General features: G+C 40.8%; 2 protein-coding genes across 2 annotated transcripts; one reads left to right on the top strand and one right to left on the bottom strand.

Annotated features, from left to right (window-relative positions):
• The first annotated feature begins 43 nt into the window (after positions 1–43).
• zfyve19 (zinc finger, FYVE domain containing 19) lies at positions 44–4,968 on the top strand. Its single transcript, XM_049595493.1, has 11 exons — positions 44–266; positions 361–482; positions 577–630; positions 710–876; positions 990–1,132; positions 1,274–1,382; positions 1,549–1,767; positions 1,905–1,981; positions 2,188–2,289; positions 2,376–2,539; positions 2,772–4,968. Exons 1-11 carry the CDS (start codon positions 213–215, stop codon positions 2,848–2,850), a joined length of 1,290 nt encoding a protein of 429 aa, XP_049451450.1. The 5' UTR covers positions 44–212; the 3' UTR covers positions 2,851–4,968.
• A 233-nt stretch (positions 4,969–5,201) lies between these two features.
• On the bottom strand, positions 5,202–16,191 carry ppp1r14d (protein phosphatase 1 regulatory inhibitor subunit 14D). Its single transcript, XM_049595494.1, has 4 exons — positions 13,725–16,191; positions 6,424–6,504; positions 5,963–5,995; positions 5,202–5,593 (listed from the first exon to the last, which is right to left on the bottom strand). Exons 1-4 carry the CDS (start codon positions 13,902–13,904, stop codon positions 5,525–5,527), a joined length of 363 nt encoding a protein of 120 aa, XP_049451451.1. The 5' UTR covers positions 13,905–16,191; the 3' UTR covers positions 5,202–5,524.
• Between the last annotated feature and the right edge of the window lie 611 nt (positions 16,192–16,802).

Below are 16,802 nucleotides of genomic sequence, written 5' to 3'. Positions count from 1 at the left end.
GAGGAACCAGAAACAGGAAAACGCAGGTTGACGTCACGTAGCATCTTCCGGATTGGTTCCTGTTTAGATTACAGCAACGTTGAAAGGTTAAAAATGGATAGCTAGCTGCCAAATTATTATTAGTAGACTCCGTTTTCTTTACGTATTTACCTGCTAGAGCAATATCAGTCAGATTATAATTGCCTGTCTCATGACTTTGTGCACGTGTCGGCATGGACAACCGTTGTTATTGTTGTGCATCAAAGTTCAGTCTCTTCAAGAAGGAGGTAAGAGCTTGCTGGCTAATATCAATCACATAGCCATACACATTAAACGTTTAATGGAAGGTGATCTGTTATTTATGTTGCTATATCCTCTCAGCTGGGCTGTAAGGGCTGCGGCCGCTCCTTCTGCTCCAGCTGTTTGACTTTCAGTGCTGTGGTGCCTCGCTGTGGCAACACCCAGCAGAAGGTCTGCAAACAGTGCCATGGTAATCTGACAAGGTAAAGGTCAAACCGTGCAAAGGAATTTAAATGTGATTATTAATTAGTATTAATAAGCAAGCTTTGTTGCTCATCTTCATGTCTTCATTTTTAGTGGAGAATCCTCAAACAGTGCTGGAAGATGGTCTCCCCCTGAAAATTACAAAAAGTCAGTAAGTTATATAGTCATATTTGAAAATAAAATTACAGCACTTTCATGATATCTTAAGTTCATGTTTCTGTCCCAGACGAGTCGCTGCATTTGAGGCCAAGCAACAGCAACAGGCGGCAAAACCTCTTCCACAAGGAAACAATAGAAGCAGTAAGGCAGGCCATCTACCAACCAAAGGCCTGAGTAAAGAAGATCAGGCTATCGTTGAGAGACTTCAAAAGCTGAAGGAGGACACCACACCAAGTAATGAAATTAGATTTTTAGCAGCCACCATTTTTTAACTTAATCTCACACACATAGTAACAATATCTTTTCTCTTGACTAAAGCCATCGTAAGCCTTTTACATCTTTTTCAGAGTCCGTCCCCTCTGAAAAAGAGCTTGAGTCTCGCCTTGCTGCTCTGAAAGTTCCCAGCCAGCCAGTGCCTTCTGCAGCAGAGATGGAGGACCGCCTGGCAGCTCTACGGGGTCAGAATCCACCATCTCAAGCTCCTCCACCTGTGAGCTAAGCCTCTTTCCACTTGTTTCTAACATCTTGGGCATATAGTTGGCTCCTGGACATCTTAAAGTATTCAGTTTAGAAGTATTTATATTTTGCTATAATTGCTTACCAGTATGGACTTGTGTGCTCACCTGTACAGGTACACCGGCCTCCTGATAACCGCACTCAGACAGAACAAGCCAATGATCTGATTACTCAGATGACAGAGGAAGTCGCCATAGACGACCAGCAATCAAATCCTGAATGCAGTAATTATCCCACTCATTGATTTCTCCCAGATTCAATTAATAATTAAAGATTCAGTCATATCATTGTCTTACGCAGTTATAATAATTACATCCTGACTGCACTCTGAAACTAAAAGCTGACTGTGGTCAGATACAAATATGTCCAAACTTATTAATCCCTCTGCAGGTGCAGATAGCGCTATGAATGATCTCAACAAGGGCGAGGGAGGGGCATGGGATGAGAATTTGGAGGAGAACCAGGAAGTGGACAAGCAGCTGGAAGCTGAGAAGGCCCGTGTCCTGGAGGAGGCTATGGAGGAGCTGAGGAAGGAGCACCATACTCAAGATCAGATCCTCCAAATGGCCAAGAGGATGGCGCGGCTGAAGGGGCAGGACCCAGACAAAGGTACATCAGGCACAAAGATCTTGGTTATCTTTACTTTCCCATCACAATGTCAGAAAATACGACAAGCTCTATCTGTAATCATTGTGGCTATGACAGAAGTGTGAATGTCATTATTGTACTTGTCATGTCACTTCTAGTTACTATGGAGGACTTTCAGCACCCTGACAGTGAAGAGGAGACTGAGGAAGAGGCTGTGATGAGAGTGCTAAAACAGGTCTGGGTCTTATTTGAGATTATATTACTGTACATGGTGCTTGATAACATCACGGAGTGCATATCACACCCTGAAAGATGACTTTGAGCTTATCTGGGCTGGTTTCAGTAGCCACAAGGGGCTGCTATTTTGCCATTTTAATTATTTGTAATGTGAATAGGAGGATTTGTTTTTAATTTTTTTTGTATTTCTGACTTTTGTTCTAGCTCTCTGAAGAAGCTGCACTGGATGAGGCCAGTGGCTACAACATACCTTTAGAACAAAGTGGACCAAAGAACACAGAAAAGAAAAAAGCTTCAAAGAAACCGGTACTTAAAGAACATCAAAATATAAATTCCAAATTTTTTAGGTATTAGAGATAGTAACATTTAATCCCTTGTGGTCTGTTTTACAGACCCAGGCTCCAGCCCCCAAGAGTAGGATTCCACCCGCCGCTGTCGCACATCAGCCATCAGACAGTGATGAGGAGGAGCTACCATGGTGCTGCATCTGTAACCACGACGCCACCCTTCGCTGTCATACTTGTGATGGAGACCTATACTGCAACCGCTGCTTCAGGTAGCCCAACATACATTCATTGTAATAAGAGCAATATTATTTCTGGTTTTGCTTCAGAGCAGAGCTTTGCGTGGAAGTCTTTGCTCTGATGCCCAAGAAAGATGGCTGTGATTTGGAATGCATACCATGACCCAGATAAACCGTAGACAGGCTGTTGCCATACTGTTAAGCAGCATGAATATAAAGTATTTATTGTGATGAATTATCAATCCACTCTCCATTATCTCCCCAGGGAAGGCCATGATAAATATGACAGGAAGGAGCATCGCACCAGTAACTACACCGCGCCGAAGAAGAAGAGGAAGACATGATAGGGAGACAGTGCAGCAGGTGTTTGCCTTATCAGGCTCTGGTCAGTCATCACTGTTAGACTTGTGCTTTAGACTTAAGTGACCTATTAATTGTTACACAAACAGTGTCTCACAGGATTGAACACTACTCATCATCTAAAACAAGCCATGACACATTGTTTTAACACCAGTTTATTAGGGCTGTGCCGAATGTAATTTCTAAAATTTACATTCAAAGCTTGTATTGGGGTTTTTGAATGAAGCTTCGAATGTCCGTCACCATATTTCATGATGATATCAACCTCAAAAAACAACTCTTAAACAACCTCAATTTTAATGCAGTGATCCAATGGATTAAATGAGTTAACTTCCTCTGATGAATTTAATTCGTCAGTTTTGTCTGATTGCAGCAAGTGGGTGAGCAGACTGTTTTTTGACCACAGTGTAAATGCTGTTTTTGAAAGGCTAAAGTTTGACAAATATGGATTGAGGCAGAGTATTTTGTGAGATGAAAACATGTTTTTGTTGTTGTTGGGAATTGACCTTTGGACTCTGCAGCACTCTGGAGTTACTGGAAAATTTTGGATCACACAAGTTGGAAACCTTGTGTGCAGCCACCACTGGAAGCTAATCTTACAGACGTAATATGAGTGTAGCCTCATCTATATCCACAACTGTGCAAGAATACCGCATTTAAATGGAATGAATAGACATGCAGAAAAAAATGGCTGTGCACTATTCAAATGCTGACTAAGAATTCAAATTTCAACAATATGAATGAAGCTTCGAACTATTCGGTGCAGCTCTAATACTTATCCAGTATGCCCAAAGTGGCTTTACACATGCATCTGTGTAGACCACAGGAGGAGCAGCATCTGCTTTCTGTAATAGCTAACGGAGATCTAGATTAACTAAACAAATAAGATATAATAGCAGATTTATGGCAAAGCTAAGAGAAGACATAGACATACACTCTAATGTAAATGTAATGCAATATGTATGATATGAAAACTCCTAACTTAACTTCTGAATGACCCTGTTGGGGATCAATAATTAGCTTTTAGGTAAGTGAATCTTGCAGATGCTGCTTGACATTGTTGGTATTTTAGCAAAACTGCAGTGCTTCTGCATACAAAAAAGTTTTAAAGTGTCGAACCGAATAAGAAGCTTGAAGTGTTTTTCTTATGTCGGTCGTCCTACTTCCGAAAGGCAACAAAGGCTCATTTTAGATGCACTTTGCACTTCTCACCATTTGATTATTTAAAAAAAAAATGACAGCACAGACAGAAAGCAGCCACATCGTGAGCTCATCTGGGAAGATGTACAGTCCCAGACTACTGTCAGCTCTGGACTGAGGAAGTACAGAGGAGTCAGTATAAAAGGATTACTGAGGGCTTTGTTTGCTTTTGGCAGGCGCTGCAGTCACTCTTGTAATCTATGTTTGGCTGCAAGTGTGACATGAGCGTTGCCTTTCTTGTCCTTGTGTGTAATTCTATTATAAAGGATGCAAAAGTGTGAGGCGCTGTGTCACTTCATCTCTTTAGGTATATTTTTAACACTGAAGCCTTTTTTTTCCAACCACTGATATCATCACTTGATAAAATTGTCCTAGGTTGGCAGGCCTTGTCAGAAGTGTAGTCTTAACAGTATGGATGGCCTCTGTGTCAGAGAGTGGAAGTGGGGGGATGAACCAAGCAAATTACTATAATGTAGCCCTCAGCCGAAAGACCCTCCGTGTATGACAGAGAGAAGGCCAGAGTGCAGTTTCATCAGTGTGCATTACTGTCAAGCTAACTGAGGAGAAACCATAATTACACTTTCCTCTGGGGGCTTGCTCCATTAAGGTTTGCATGGAGGCCGTTACTGTGTTTCCCTTGTCTGGCCATGTCATACACGCACCACAGACAGGAAATGGACTAGGATAATGGATCCATACTTAATGGACCTTCCTGCTGCTGATTTCACTGTGTTTACTCCTAGACTTGACATGTCAACGTCTCCTTTGTTTCCATCACTGTGTTGAAAGATTTACGCCAGAAAACAGAAGCTTATATTCTGGGAATGAGAAAAGTCTCACAGTTGTCTCCGGACAGTAGGACAGAATCATTCTTTGTCTTTTAAAGCAGTAATAAAGAGCAACTGTGGCAACAGGGTTGTTTCATTGGTACTCTTAAATTGATGGTTGTAATGGACATGTCAATATTCATTTGTGTGTGTTGAATGAATAATACCTGATGACAGCATACTGTGACTTTTTTTGAGAATTCATCAGCAGCCTTGTCTTGAAAATGTTCGATTTTATTTCGACATACAACACTGTTATCAGAACAAAAATATTTATGTACATAAATAGGCAACCGAAAATGTACACAAAAAAAAAGGTCCGTCTGAGTAATAGTCAGTACAACTTTTATCACATGTGCATTATTTATATGTTTATGGGAGACAAAATGTTACAGCAGTCCATAAATTAAAGTGAAATAATACAAAAAAAAAAAAACTCCATTCAAAACCCGACTGCTCTGGTGTTAAGACTGATGCTGACCCAGGACGAGCGGGTGGGGGTGGGGTGGGGGAAGGAGAGGGTAGGAAGAGAGTCCCGCTGACATGTTACAGTCAACCCTAACCCTAACGGGAGGGAGGTGGGAAGATAAGAGGCTCCACATTGTCTTGATTTTTTTTATTTGACCTATGATTATTTCTTCAAGGGACCTGACATTTTGCGTAGACCCTTTATCCTGTAGAGCAGCCCGTTGATAAAATCCTGTAGGGGACATGGAGAAAATAGGTTTTATTTCCTGCGTGTAACTTTTACATGCCACACACGACAGCCTTTAGCATAGACAAGCAATAGTCTACTCTGTTAAAGGTCCAGTGTGTAGGATTTAGGAGCATTTGTTGGCAGAAGACCATGTTGTTCTTCAGTAGCCCAAAGCAAACAAATGAAACACTGGGGCCGTTAAAATATTCCAATGGCCGCTTCAGTTCTCTTACACACTTGGAACACAGGAGAAGTTTCAATTCTGCAACCTTGCTGCCATATCCCACTAAATCCTACACACTAGACCTTTAAATAATTATTGGAATCTTGATATTCTTGTGCGCAGTTTCTTAAAAGTTTTCTTTGTCTCACCTCTTTTGGCTTTCCGCATTCCTGCAACAGCTCCTGACAAAGAAAACAAACACATATAGGCTCACTAACAACATTGGACATTGATTTTTCACTGCAAACATTGCAACATTGGATTCCAGCAAGGGTCGAGTGCTTGTTAAGCCATTACCCTACATTGCAAATAGTTAGGTATGTACCCAGGTGTCAGGGTGTTGAAATGTTCAAAGTCTTTAGCCTGAATGTTGGACTCTTGCGACTCAAGATGCCCTTTGATGAACTGCAGTTTTGTTCTGTAGATGTTCAACAGATCTTCCATTGAGTATACGTGACAGTCACGAACATGCCTACGTATTCTCACAATGATTTAGTTTAACTTGAACTATTTACTCAACCTATGCTGCATAGATTGAGTAACTAGTTCAATTTAAACATATACAGACAAAGCGAATGTCATCGTTTCAAGTGCATTTGAGCATTCTTACATGCAGACGGGTTCTTTGCCCCTCATCTGTCAGCTCCAGGAGCTCATCTATGTCGATCTCTAACTCTGGAATCTCTTCCTCCTGTAAAAGCAGAGAGAAACAAATGTTAAAGGCAATATTCCTCTAATGCTAAAATGCTGTATCTCTGCATGCTACATGAGCTCTTGCAAATGTATAATGTGGGCTCCTTGCCATCCTTTTACTCGCAGTGGTAAGACTTTCCACACCACTGAGCAGAGTCATTCAGAGGGAGAAGAGAGTGTAAGATGTGATCCAAGATGTGATGCAGCATAGCAAGGGTTTCATAGCAGCATAGTACTATATAAGCCGTTGGAAGGTCACATTTTAAAGAGTTGGCACTGTACTTTTATCACCCTAGTTAATAGCGTTGGCTGCATTGTAGCAATAACAACAAACTTTTTTTCTTTAATAATTTCTCATAACAATGATATGATTAATGATGGGCTCCGTGCATAGGCAAAGCTGAAGAGCACTGAGGCATGAGAGCAAAAAGGCTCCAGGGGGCCATACTTGCCACATGACACCATCAGATTTCATGGATGGTTTACCCAGCTAGCATTTAGCCCGGCCATTACTGAGAGATTATTTCCAGTATAAATGTTCTCTAAAGGATATCTTCATCTCAGCTCTGTTGTCCCATATTGAGAGTTAAAATACAAACCCAAGGGCAGCATTGACTGTAATACTAAACCCATACAAACCCCTTTTTCTTAAATGTTAGCCTTAACTAAATAATAGCTGGCAGCCCATTGAAAGGTTAATGCCAACATCATGTAAAGACTGTAAAGAAGGGTACTGAGTCTCCACTTATAAAAAGCAAAGTAATCAATTCATCACAAGCTCTTATCCACACCTTTAACCACATTTTCAGAAGGACTGAACAGTGCTTACTGGAGGAATCCTGAGATATCCAGAGTCAGCAGTCGTACACTCATTTTTGACAAGTGGGGCTTCTTTTTAAGAGGAATATTTTCCGGTTGGGGAGTTTTCATGGCTGGTGAGGATGGGGCTTGCACTGCTTTCTGGATGAGGAGAGAGCTAATCAATGTGGAAGTGCTGAGTGGCGGAATAGATGGGCCCACCTTCAGAATCCCCTGTGCCCCCCTCTCTAATTGATACATGCTGCCGGTTTGGACCCTGTGTGATTCTGCTGACGTCTGCAGGACACAGGCAGGGCTGAAAGCTTGTCTTTTTTTGGTCCATGCTGTACTTTTCTGTTCTGTGTGGGCTTTGCTTCACTCAGTTACCTCGGTTATTACTGGCTGTGGATGGTTATGTTGTGCTCTTTGTGTTTTAGTTGGTTAGGTCGCAGATTTAAACTGTTTGGTGTAAATGAAATCGTCCGAATATCTCGAACAGTCACTGCTCATGTAGGATATATTTATAGATATATTGACATACACCGATCAGCCACAACTTTAAAACCACTGAAAGATGAAATGAATATGAACATCGATCATCTGAAAGCCATATCAGCACCTTGAACTATATGTCCTGTTCCTCTGGACATTCTCAAGCAGTTTTTGCTGTGTGGCATGGTACATTGTCCTGCTGGGGAGGCCACTGCCATCAAAGAGTGCTGTTGCCATGAGGGGTGTACTTGGTCTGCAGCGGTGTTTGGGTGGGTAACTTGTGTCAAGTGGCGTCCACATGAATGTCAGAACCCAAGGTTTCCCAGCAGAACAATGTAGTGTAATGAGCTCATCGCTTCACCTGTCAGTGGTTTCAATGTTTTGGCTGATCAATCTATATGAAGAGAGAGATACATTTCTGCCGTAATCGATTGTTTTTTTATTTACTTAACATGCAGAATTTGCTTGCCATCTACTCTCCATTGGGTCTAGACCCAAGGTGATGCTAGAGCAGCCCACCTAAAGAATGTGAGTTGTAATTAATGTTGTTTCTGCCGTCAAATTAAGTATATTCTATTTACCTTTTTGGCATCCAACTATAAATTTTAGGGACAACCATATTTGCTTCTAGATGTAGCTAGAACAAGGATTGATAATATATGCACATTAATTGCACTGAACTCTAAATGGATATCTAGAGAGGCATATTCAGTAAGTAAAGGATGAATGTGAAAGTGAAGCCTACCCAAGTGCTACATCAGTGATGAGTGTGAACATGGGTATACTCCTTTATTCCTTTTTGAGGTTAAAGTTCTCTCTGTATGTCTGTGACAGCAGGACCATGCAGAGCACCACTGAATATCAATGAGAGGAACGTGTGCATTTAACACAAAAAAACACGATGACCCTTCCAGTAACATTTTAGTATGGCATATCATACGCAGTAGCAATTTTCAGCTTGTCGAGAGTTACCCTCATTGTCAGAGGAAAACAGCATTTTAATGAGGCCTCGGGGCAGAAATGTCTCAGCAGCACTTTTTAAAGTTTAAAAGCAATGGACTGAAGCTAAAATGAATGTTGGCACTAATATTGGAATTCATGAATATCAAAGTGGTTCTCGGAGGAGAGCAGTTTAAGACGGGCTGTACAGATGCAGTCTCAAAAGGCAGTTGGATTTTGTTGAGATAAGATGACCTCCACTTGAATTTTTAATTCAGAATCAGGGAAGTTGCATCATTATCATGAGCTGACCGGGTTTTTCCTGTCAGAGCGCCTTAGGTTTGGAACCGAAATTTGAGTAAGTTGCAGATTGATCATTAAAATTATTTTTTCCTTTTTAACATGTTTTTCTGAGAATCACTTATTTACTTTGCTTAGGGTTGTGCTATATAAATAGAATTTACTTAAACTGACTTAAGAATGATGATATTGATCGATCAACCTATTTAACACTTTTTAAACTACTGGCAAGACTGTCATGAAATTGATATTGATATTAATGGCCCCCAGTGAACAGTTCCTAATGATTTTAGTGTCCCCTCTGACCCATAATCTAGGGCAACCCTCAGGTCAAAAATTTGCCCTTCTGCAAAAAAACAGACTGAAAGCCAGAATTTCCATGACATTTCAGGATATACCGGAGGCTTGTGTTCCAGTTCAAAGCCCAGTACAAAATTTATGAAACAGGTTATCATAATAGTTTACTCAGCGCCTTTAAGCTCCTCAGGAGACGACCCGTAGTTATTGTGGTGACCCATTGATCTTTACTCTGTCACCTTCATCAGGTTACAGTTTTCACTCAGCACATAACATATTTTAAATTATAATGGACATATTATCAGGATGTTTACTGAACACGCTCCCCATGAAAGGATTTCAGTCCATTTACTCATTATGTACGAGGGATGACTGAAAAGATTTGAGCCTCAAGGAAACAAAATACAGAATTTTCAGTGCTTTTATTTTTTAACATAACCCCCTCAAGGGCAACACACTTGCTCCAGCAGTGCTAAAGAGCCTTTATCCCAGCGTACCCCGCGTTTGACTGTGGCATATGAAGGGGCAATGTCATGTAAAGTATTGAGATCCTTGGTGGATTTCAGATGGTGACATTCCTTGGAGATGAAGATATTTGATCACAGCGCGATACTACAGTTTCTCCATTTTTTTCAAATCACTGACCACTATTCAATTCAAGAATCTTCAAAGACAAAAACAAAAAGAGTTTGAAACATGAACTTGGTTAATGATAATAAGGAAGGTGGTAGATTATAAAAAATAGAATTTGGCTTGCATATCTACCTAGTCTCTGGGTTAGGCTCAAAACTTTTCAGTCACCCCTCGTAACCAGCTGCTGGATGTAGTTTCATATTGAACAGACAGATATAACATTTGTCTGTTTTCTCATCTAACTCTCAACCAGAGCATATTTCCCAAAATGTGGACCTATTCCTTTAAAGATTTGTGTTAACAGCTATAGTAGAGACGCTCTTTACATGTTAAGTGTTAGGTAATGATATTCACTGACTGATGATGTTGGGAAATACTACAACAAAACATCTGTGTTTCCATTACACACACTATGTGTTTGCTATGATAATGTAAAGGAAGCCATGCCCAGGAAACCCAGCTGTTTTGGAGAAGATGCCAGTGCATGTTCAACTTATCAGACCCTTCCCTTTTCCTGCCAGAGGCATGAGCTGCACGTACATCAAAATATCCTGTAATAACTGTACAGAATGAGTGATGACACAGTTTAATGAGGGAAAACAAGAGTGTAAAGATCCAATCCTGGTGCCCAGTTATAAAAGAGCGGGGTAATTTTTTGAATGAGAATTAAAACTTATGACAACATGATGTGGTTAATCTGAGTCTATAGTACATCTCGACTTCAATCACCGCCCTGTAGTCTCTATCTTTACCCGCAAATTAACCATTCGTACATAAATAACTCACCTAGCGTTACGTTTAATTGATGAAGAAAACTTTGTTTTTCTCGCATGCCTCCACAGTGATCAGAGAATCCAAAAAACATTTGTTTACAGCTGCTCACAGTATAATCCAAGTCTCAGTGATGCAGTCGTATGCTCAGGAATTCCCAAACACATGCATTTTCACTAAAACATCGTGATTAAAACATTTCCGCCTACAAAGAGCATGCCCTGACCATGTATGGGCATGCATGTGTATATGAGCTCCACAAAATCTAAACACATGCGTGTGCAGGCACACTACTCTGCCATGCATGAGACTGTTTGTACTGACATGTTTTGAATAGTAAGGTTTTAGCAAAAATGCATGTGTTTGAGAAGTGCTGAGGATACAGCTGGATAAGTGAGACTTGGGTAATACTGCATGAGTTGTTTTAGAGTTTGTAAACAGATGTTTTGATAAAGTTTTGCTTTTGTTAAAGGTGGACCCCATTTATTTTATTCATGGAGAATGTTTGTCTTATTTGGATTCTCCATTCACCATAGAAGCATGCATAAAAACCAAAATTTTCTTCACAAATTTAAGGTAACACACAGTGATTAACTGATATATAAATCGTCCTTTTGCAGGAGAAGTATCCCTTTAACTTACATAAAGCAGGCATTTAATGGAAAGTCCTAATAGCTTTGAGTCAGTTGGGAAAACAATGATCTGGTTTACTGTACACACACCTGCGTAAACATTGCTCAACATTTTCAAGTCCATCCAAGAGCTGTTTTTCACACCTTTTTTTAGGTTATCATTTCTCAAAAGGTGTGAAGTTTGCAAAGAAGGCGGCCACTCCAGACTGAGGCAGCACTTGTATGAATTAGAGATGCGTCTAAATAATTTAGGTGGTGACACAGGGGACTGATGGTAAATGCTTCCACGCGGAAGACTCAGAGAACCAACAGAGTAACCTTCCCCTGAGCCCCATGCAAAATTCATTACACTGGCCAGTGCACATGGACAAGCCACAACTAATTCCATACAAGTGGCTAATGCAAATATCCAGTCTATCCCGGGTAGAGAGCAAAGCATTCATTTTCATATAGCAAGGATATAGACTTTATAGAGGAGGTCCTCTTGTTAACATATATATTCATGAGGTCAGGCACTATCATGATTGAATCAAAGACATTTCTACTGTTATTGCTATCTTTCATAAACATGAGAGACCAAGTGCTGGAAATGTGAAATAAATGTCTGTTTCTGGGACAAGATCAAAAGAGTACACAGGGAAAGACTTCAGATCTGTTTTCACACGTCCTGGTTTCCACTAATGTAATTTATTCCACCCTCAGCTGTGCAAGCATATTATCATATATTACCACAGGGAAGAGGGCTTGGGATGTGAATGGAATAAAGCTCATAAAATAAGAAGTGGGATGAGAAATATAGTAGCACAGTATTAAAAATGCCTGGCAATTAGCTGTGACTTTAGCTAACCAGACTTAACCCTTACTATCTGCTGGTCTAGAAAAAGAGAGGCTAGTTGTCTAACATTAGATGTGCTGTAAACTTCTGTGTCAGGCAGCCAGTCAGATGGATAGGAATGCATGCTCACGTTCTGCAGCGTAAGTGTATGCCATATGCAAAGGGCACCCTGGCAGTGTAAGGGGATGCCAAACAGAGTGGCGGCTACAGGAAATCTGCAGCCAAGGGGTCTCTGTGTCGATGGAGAATTAAATAAGAAGCAGTTTGTCTCTGCCATCTCTGCCATGAAACGGCGGCGGCAGCATTGTCATCTGATCTGCGTCGTCATTAGGAAGCTCATGCTCCTCAACAGACACCCCTAATTCCACTGTACCATGCTGCCTCATGTGGGCGATGAGACATCTGTTGCCATGGTTTCCCCTCAGAGAATGCCAAGCAAATCAATATGGAGCCTCTGACATAATTGGATTGTATCCCACTGTACAGGAGCGGAGTTATGAAGGTTGTGTGAGAGACCGAGCTGGCCAGTGTCTCGACACAATCCCCTGCACATATTAAACTTTACCATCTATGCAATGAGGCCATTAATTAGGCACAGTGTGGGAATAATGAGCTCTCATTGCCACATTACAACTCTTGTTTTTACATTTGACATGCACTGTGTTAATAGAACTGCATATCTTGAATTTTTTTTTCTGCGTGTTTGTTTATACAGCAAGTTTCCCCAACATCTAATCACTGTCATTATTAATCATCATCCATATTGGGAGGATCTGAGTGTGTAGTTTTTATCATGCATAAACACTGAGTGACTGTGTCCACAAGAATGTGTCTGCAGATGGAGAGACAGGACACACACACACACACACACACACATACACACACACTAGAATGATGACATAATGTCCTGGATGCCACCATAATAGCTAGACATATAAACTGCAAAATAAAATACCCTTTCTATCCTGCTCTTTAGCTTTTATATTTTATTACTTTCTCTGGCACCGTTTTTATTATTTTATTGCAGTTATAAACATTTTGGTGCTTTGACTTCCTTCTTAATATTGTTTGCCTCCTATGTTGCTGATCCTAGAATGTATTTAACTTCCTACAGTGTGAAACCAACTTAATCGTGGCCATATGGCAGCCTTATTTTTTACAGTAATCAAGCATTATCAGGGTTGCGACCTAGCCTCCTTTTGACGTAAATAAGACATCCTATCTTGGAAAAATTATCCTATCGTGATGGTAGAACACCACGGAGTACACCGCACAGCTGATACCGCAGTCAGGTTGATGACACATGAGGGCTTGTGTGCCAAAAATCGCAGCCTTCAAGCAAAGCTCCTCGCCTCCCACTCCTCTTTTAGGTCGCTGTAATCTCTTAAACATGATGGATAGCCCCGGCCACAGCCACCTTTGAGCAGCTCAGTGACTCCCTTGCTCCTTCCCCTCACCTCCTCCTCAGGCATACACCACAGTGCAAGTGTGTGTGTCAGTGTGAGCCACCCTACCCCGTACCTCACAGTCAAACAGCAGGTGCAGCTGCCCGTCGATCCACTCCTCGATATCCAGCCTCCTCTGCAGGTCCTTGCGGTTGTATTTGACTGTCAGCTTGCCCAGCTTGCGATGCGCCGGCTCCTCTGTTTTGTCCGTCGCCTGGAACATCACCCTGGACTGGGTGCTAGGCTCTGACGCCATGGCTGCCACGGCCTCAGGAGAACCGTGGAAACACACGGAGCTCGCTCACACACACGCACACACACACACACACACACACACACACACCCAGCTCTGTCTATATCTCTTCTTCCAGTGGGCAGCTGTTCCCACGCGTATCTCCTGTTATCTTGTTGAGTGTTCGTGCTCTCCTTCTCTATAGCTCTGGTTCTCTGCCTGTCCTCGTCCTCTCTCCCTCTCTCTCTCAAGCTCACTGTCTTGCTCTCCTTCCCTCCTCCTCTTGCAACACCCACTGGCTGCACTATCAGGAGGATGGTAATGAGATATGCCTCTGCGCGCATGTGTGTGTCTTTGCATGCATTTGTATGTGCACATGCACCTTATAGGGTGTGTGTTTGCTTTTTGCTCTGTGTTATAGCTGGTGGGAGAGCAGAGTTCAATTGCAGTGATAAAAACTGCAGAAAGGGTTAGAGGGCAACCACGGCAATCAAGTTGGGAGATTACTCTGGCTGAAAAGATGCCAAAATGTGTACTAACACCATAAAATAGAGAAATATGTGTCTTCTTTTATCTCTGATCATATGATTTGTAGACATACCTGTCATCAAAAACATCTACATACCAACACACCACCCATATTTTCAAATATTCCCTCAGTAAGAGGATCGAAGGTGTTTGCCTGCTCACAGACTTGAAGGGGTTTGGCATGCTAAGGGCTCTTGTGTTCACAAACACTTCCAACAATAGCTGGGTCCCCCTGACAGGTGAGCCAGGGTTCCTCTAGTGTGATAGCTGCCCTGCCCTTTATAACAGGCATTATCAGGTGTACGTTTAATAAGCCTTGAAGTCAAATTGGCATCCTCAGTTACGCACCCATGAATAATGGATGAATAGGAGAGCACTATTTATGGCTCTTCAGAAGTCAAATGTCAAATAAAAGCCTTGAAACCATCAATGTTTGCGAAGTCAAATATCAACACGCAGCACGTAAACCCAAGGTCAGAAATTCATAGTTGTACCTCCCGCTGCCAAATTATTACAGTTGAGACAACAGAGACAACGGGCCGCAGAGTTTCCACGGATCCTATTACGATATGAATAATGGGGTTCAGTTTTTTGTTTTGGCAGGGACTATCAATCAGGCATAGCCGCGCGTGTTCACCCACTGATGCACCGTCTGTTACAAACACTGAATTATTGAGTGCCTCCAGCAGCTCACCTTTCCAGGCAAACAAATTCATTCATCTCGTCTTATGCTACTTGGTTCTGCACCGTCAGGTTAAAAAAAGGGGACGTGCACCAGAGACCCATGTTAGGCTGTCTCACCTCGGACAGGTGACACATTCTAGGTGGAAGTTAAGGAAAGCAGGGGCAGCAAATGAGTTTGACCTCTACTGCTTTATCACTGATGTAAAATCGTATTGCATCAGGAAGCTGTAGAGTTTGTGGGCACTGCTTTTGTTTTCCCAAAACCCAATTATCCTTTTGCCAAACTTGTCTGGATTTATGATTCAGTCTAAATGATGAAACGAATTCATCCACATTGCCTAATTCCAGCAACCACTTCCTGCTACCTCTAGAACAGGTTGTGGATTACTTCCCGAGCGGCTTCATGACTCATCACACACTGTAATTGGATGACTCAGTGTGTGAATCATCAGTATCACTACAGTTGCGAAAAGACTACTGGGGGTCCTGTGATTTTAAATGATGATTTGTGTTAATGATTTTATAGTACATGAGAAAAGAAATCTGCCCAAAAAAACACGTTTTACAATCCTCTTATTTAAAAATAAAGTGCTCACCCTTCACTGCTTCTTCAGCTGAAGATGGGATCATACTGCCACCTCCTGGATTAGTGAGTTTAAAAGAGGAAGTCAAGTGAGCTGGGACAAAGTAAATCTTATACTTTTACAGATACTTTCTTGTCTGACCACCAGACATATCTTTTGTTTTGTGTCCTTGTTTTGTTTCTCTGCTCCTTTCTTTTTGTTTATGCGCTACATTTCTATAATTATTTGATTTTAACCATATTGGTGGTTTTATGTTTTTTACATGTGTGTATTTTCTTGTCACCTTGCATTAGAAGACATTTTATGTTCACTGCTTAAAAGAAACTACAAAAATAGAGGTTTTTTTTCCTAATATTTTTTAAACTTTTTTTAAAAAAGGGTTATGACATAATAGACAATTTATTCTATATCGGGAATACCACAGTAAGTAGTCATTTTCTTTTAAACTTTATTTTGCCTTTTAAATTCAACATGAGTGCATTGTATGTTGTAAACTTTGTGCACATTATGTTTTTAATCACCTATCCTATTTGGTAAAAGACTTGCATTGTCCTCTTGCTGTGTGACTGTTCGTTGTGTTAATTATACTGTTTGCGTAGGACTTAAAATAAAAAAATTTTCATGGGAAAATCCATTATGACTAAATCAAACTTTAAAGGGTCCATTGCTCATTGTAGATGTTGGTGAATTTCCTTCAGTCCACGCCCTGAAAAAGTTAAAGTTTGAGGGGCACACAAATAAAAGGTTCACGGTTCAAGGTAAACCACCAATATGGACAAAATAAAAATAAATTAAATTAAATTAAATAAATTACTAAATGTATAAATTAATAAATAAAAACAATATTGTTATGATAACTGTTTTAACTGATAAATAAAATATATTAAAATATTTATACAGCACTTCTCAAAATGGTTACAAGTGACAGAAATATAAGTTCATACCAGAGAAAAACAACAACAAAAAGCATGCCATATGCTATGGTCTACATATTTTGAATTTGTCAGTAAATAGAACCAAAAAGTAATAAAATAAAGGAAAATAAAATGTGAAAGCAGCTCACTCTATATTAGAGCCCCTATCCCCCAAGTCACAACATGAAACCATGCTGTTGACCTACATGTGT

This window comes from Epinephelus fuscoguttatus, linkage group LG14 (assembly GCF_011397635.1).
Source record: "Epinephelus fuscoguttatus linkage group LG14, E.fuscoguttatus.final_Chr_v1".
Taxonomy (NCBI): Eukaryota; Metazoa; Chordata; class Actinopteri; order Perciformes; family Serranidae; genus Epinephelus; species Epinephelus fuscoguttatus.
This window is presented reverse-complemented; position numbering and strand designations above follow the sequence as displayed.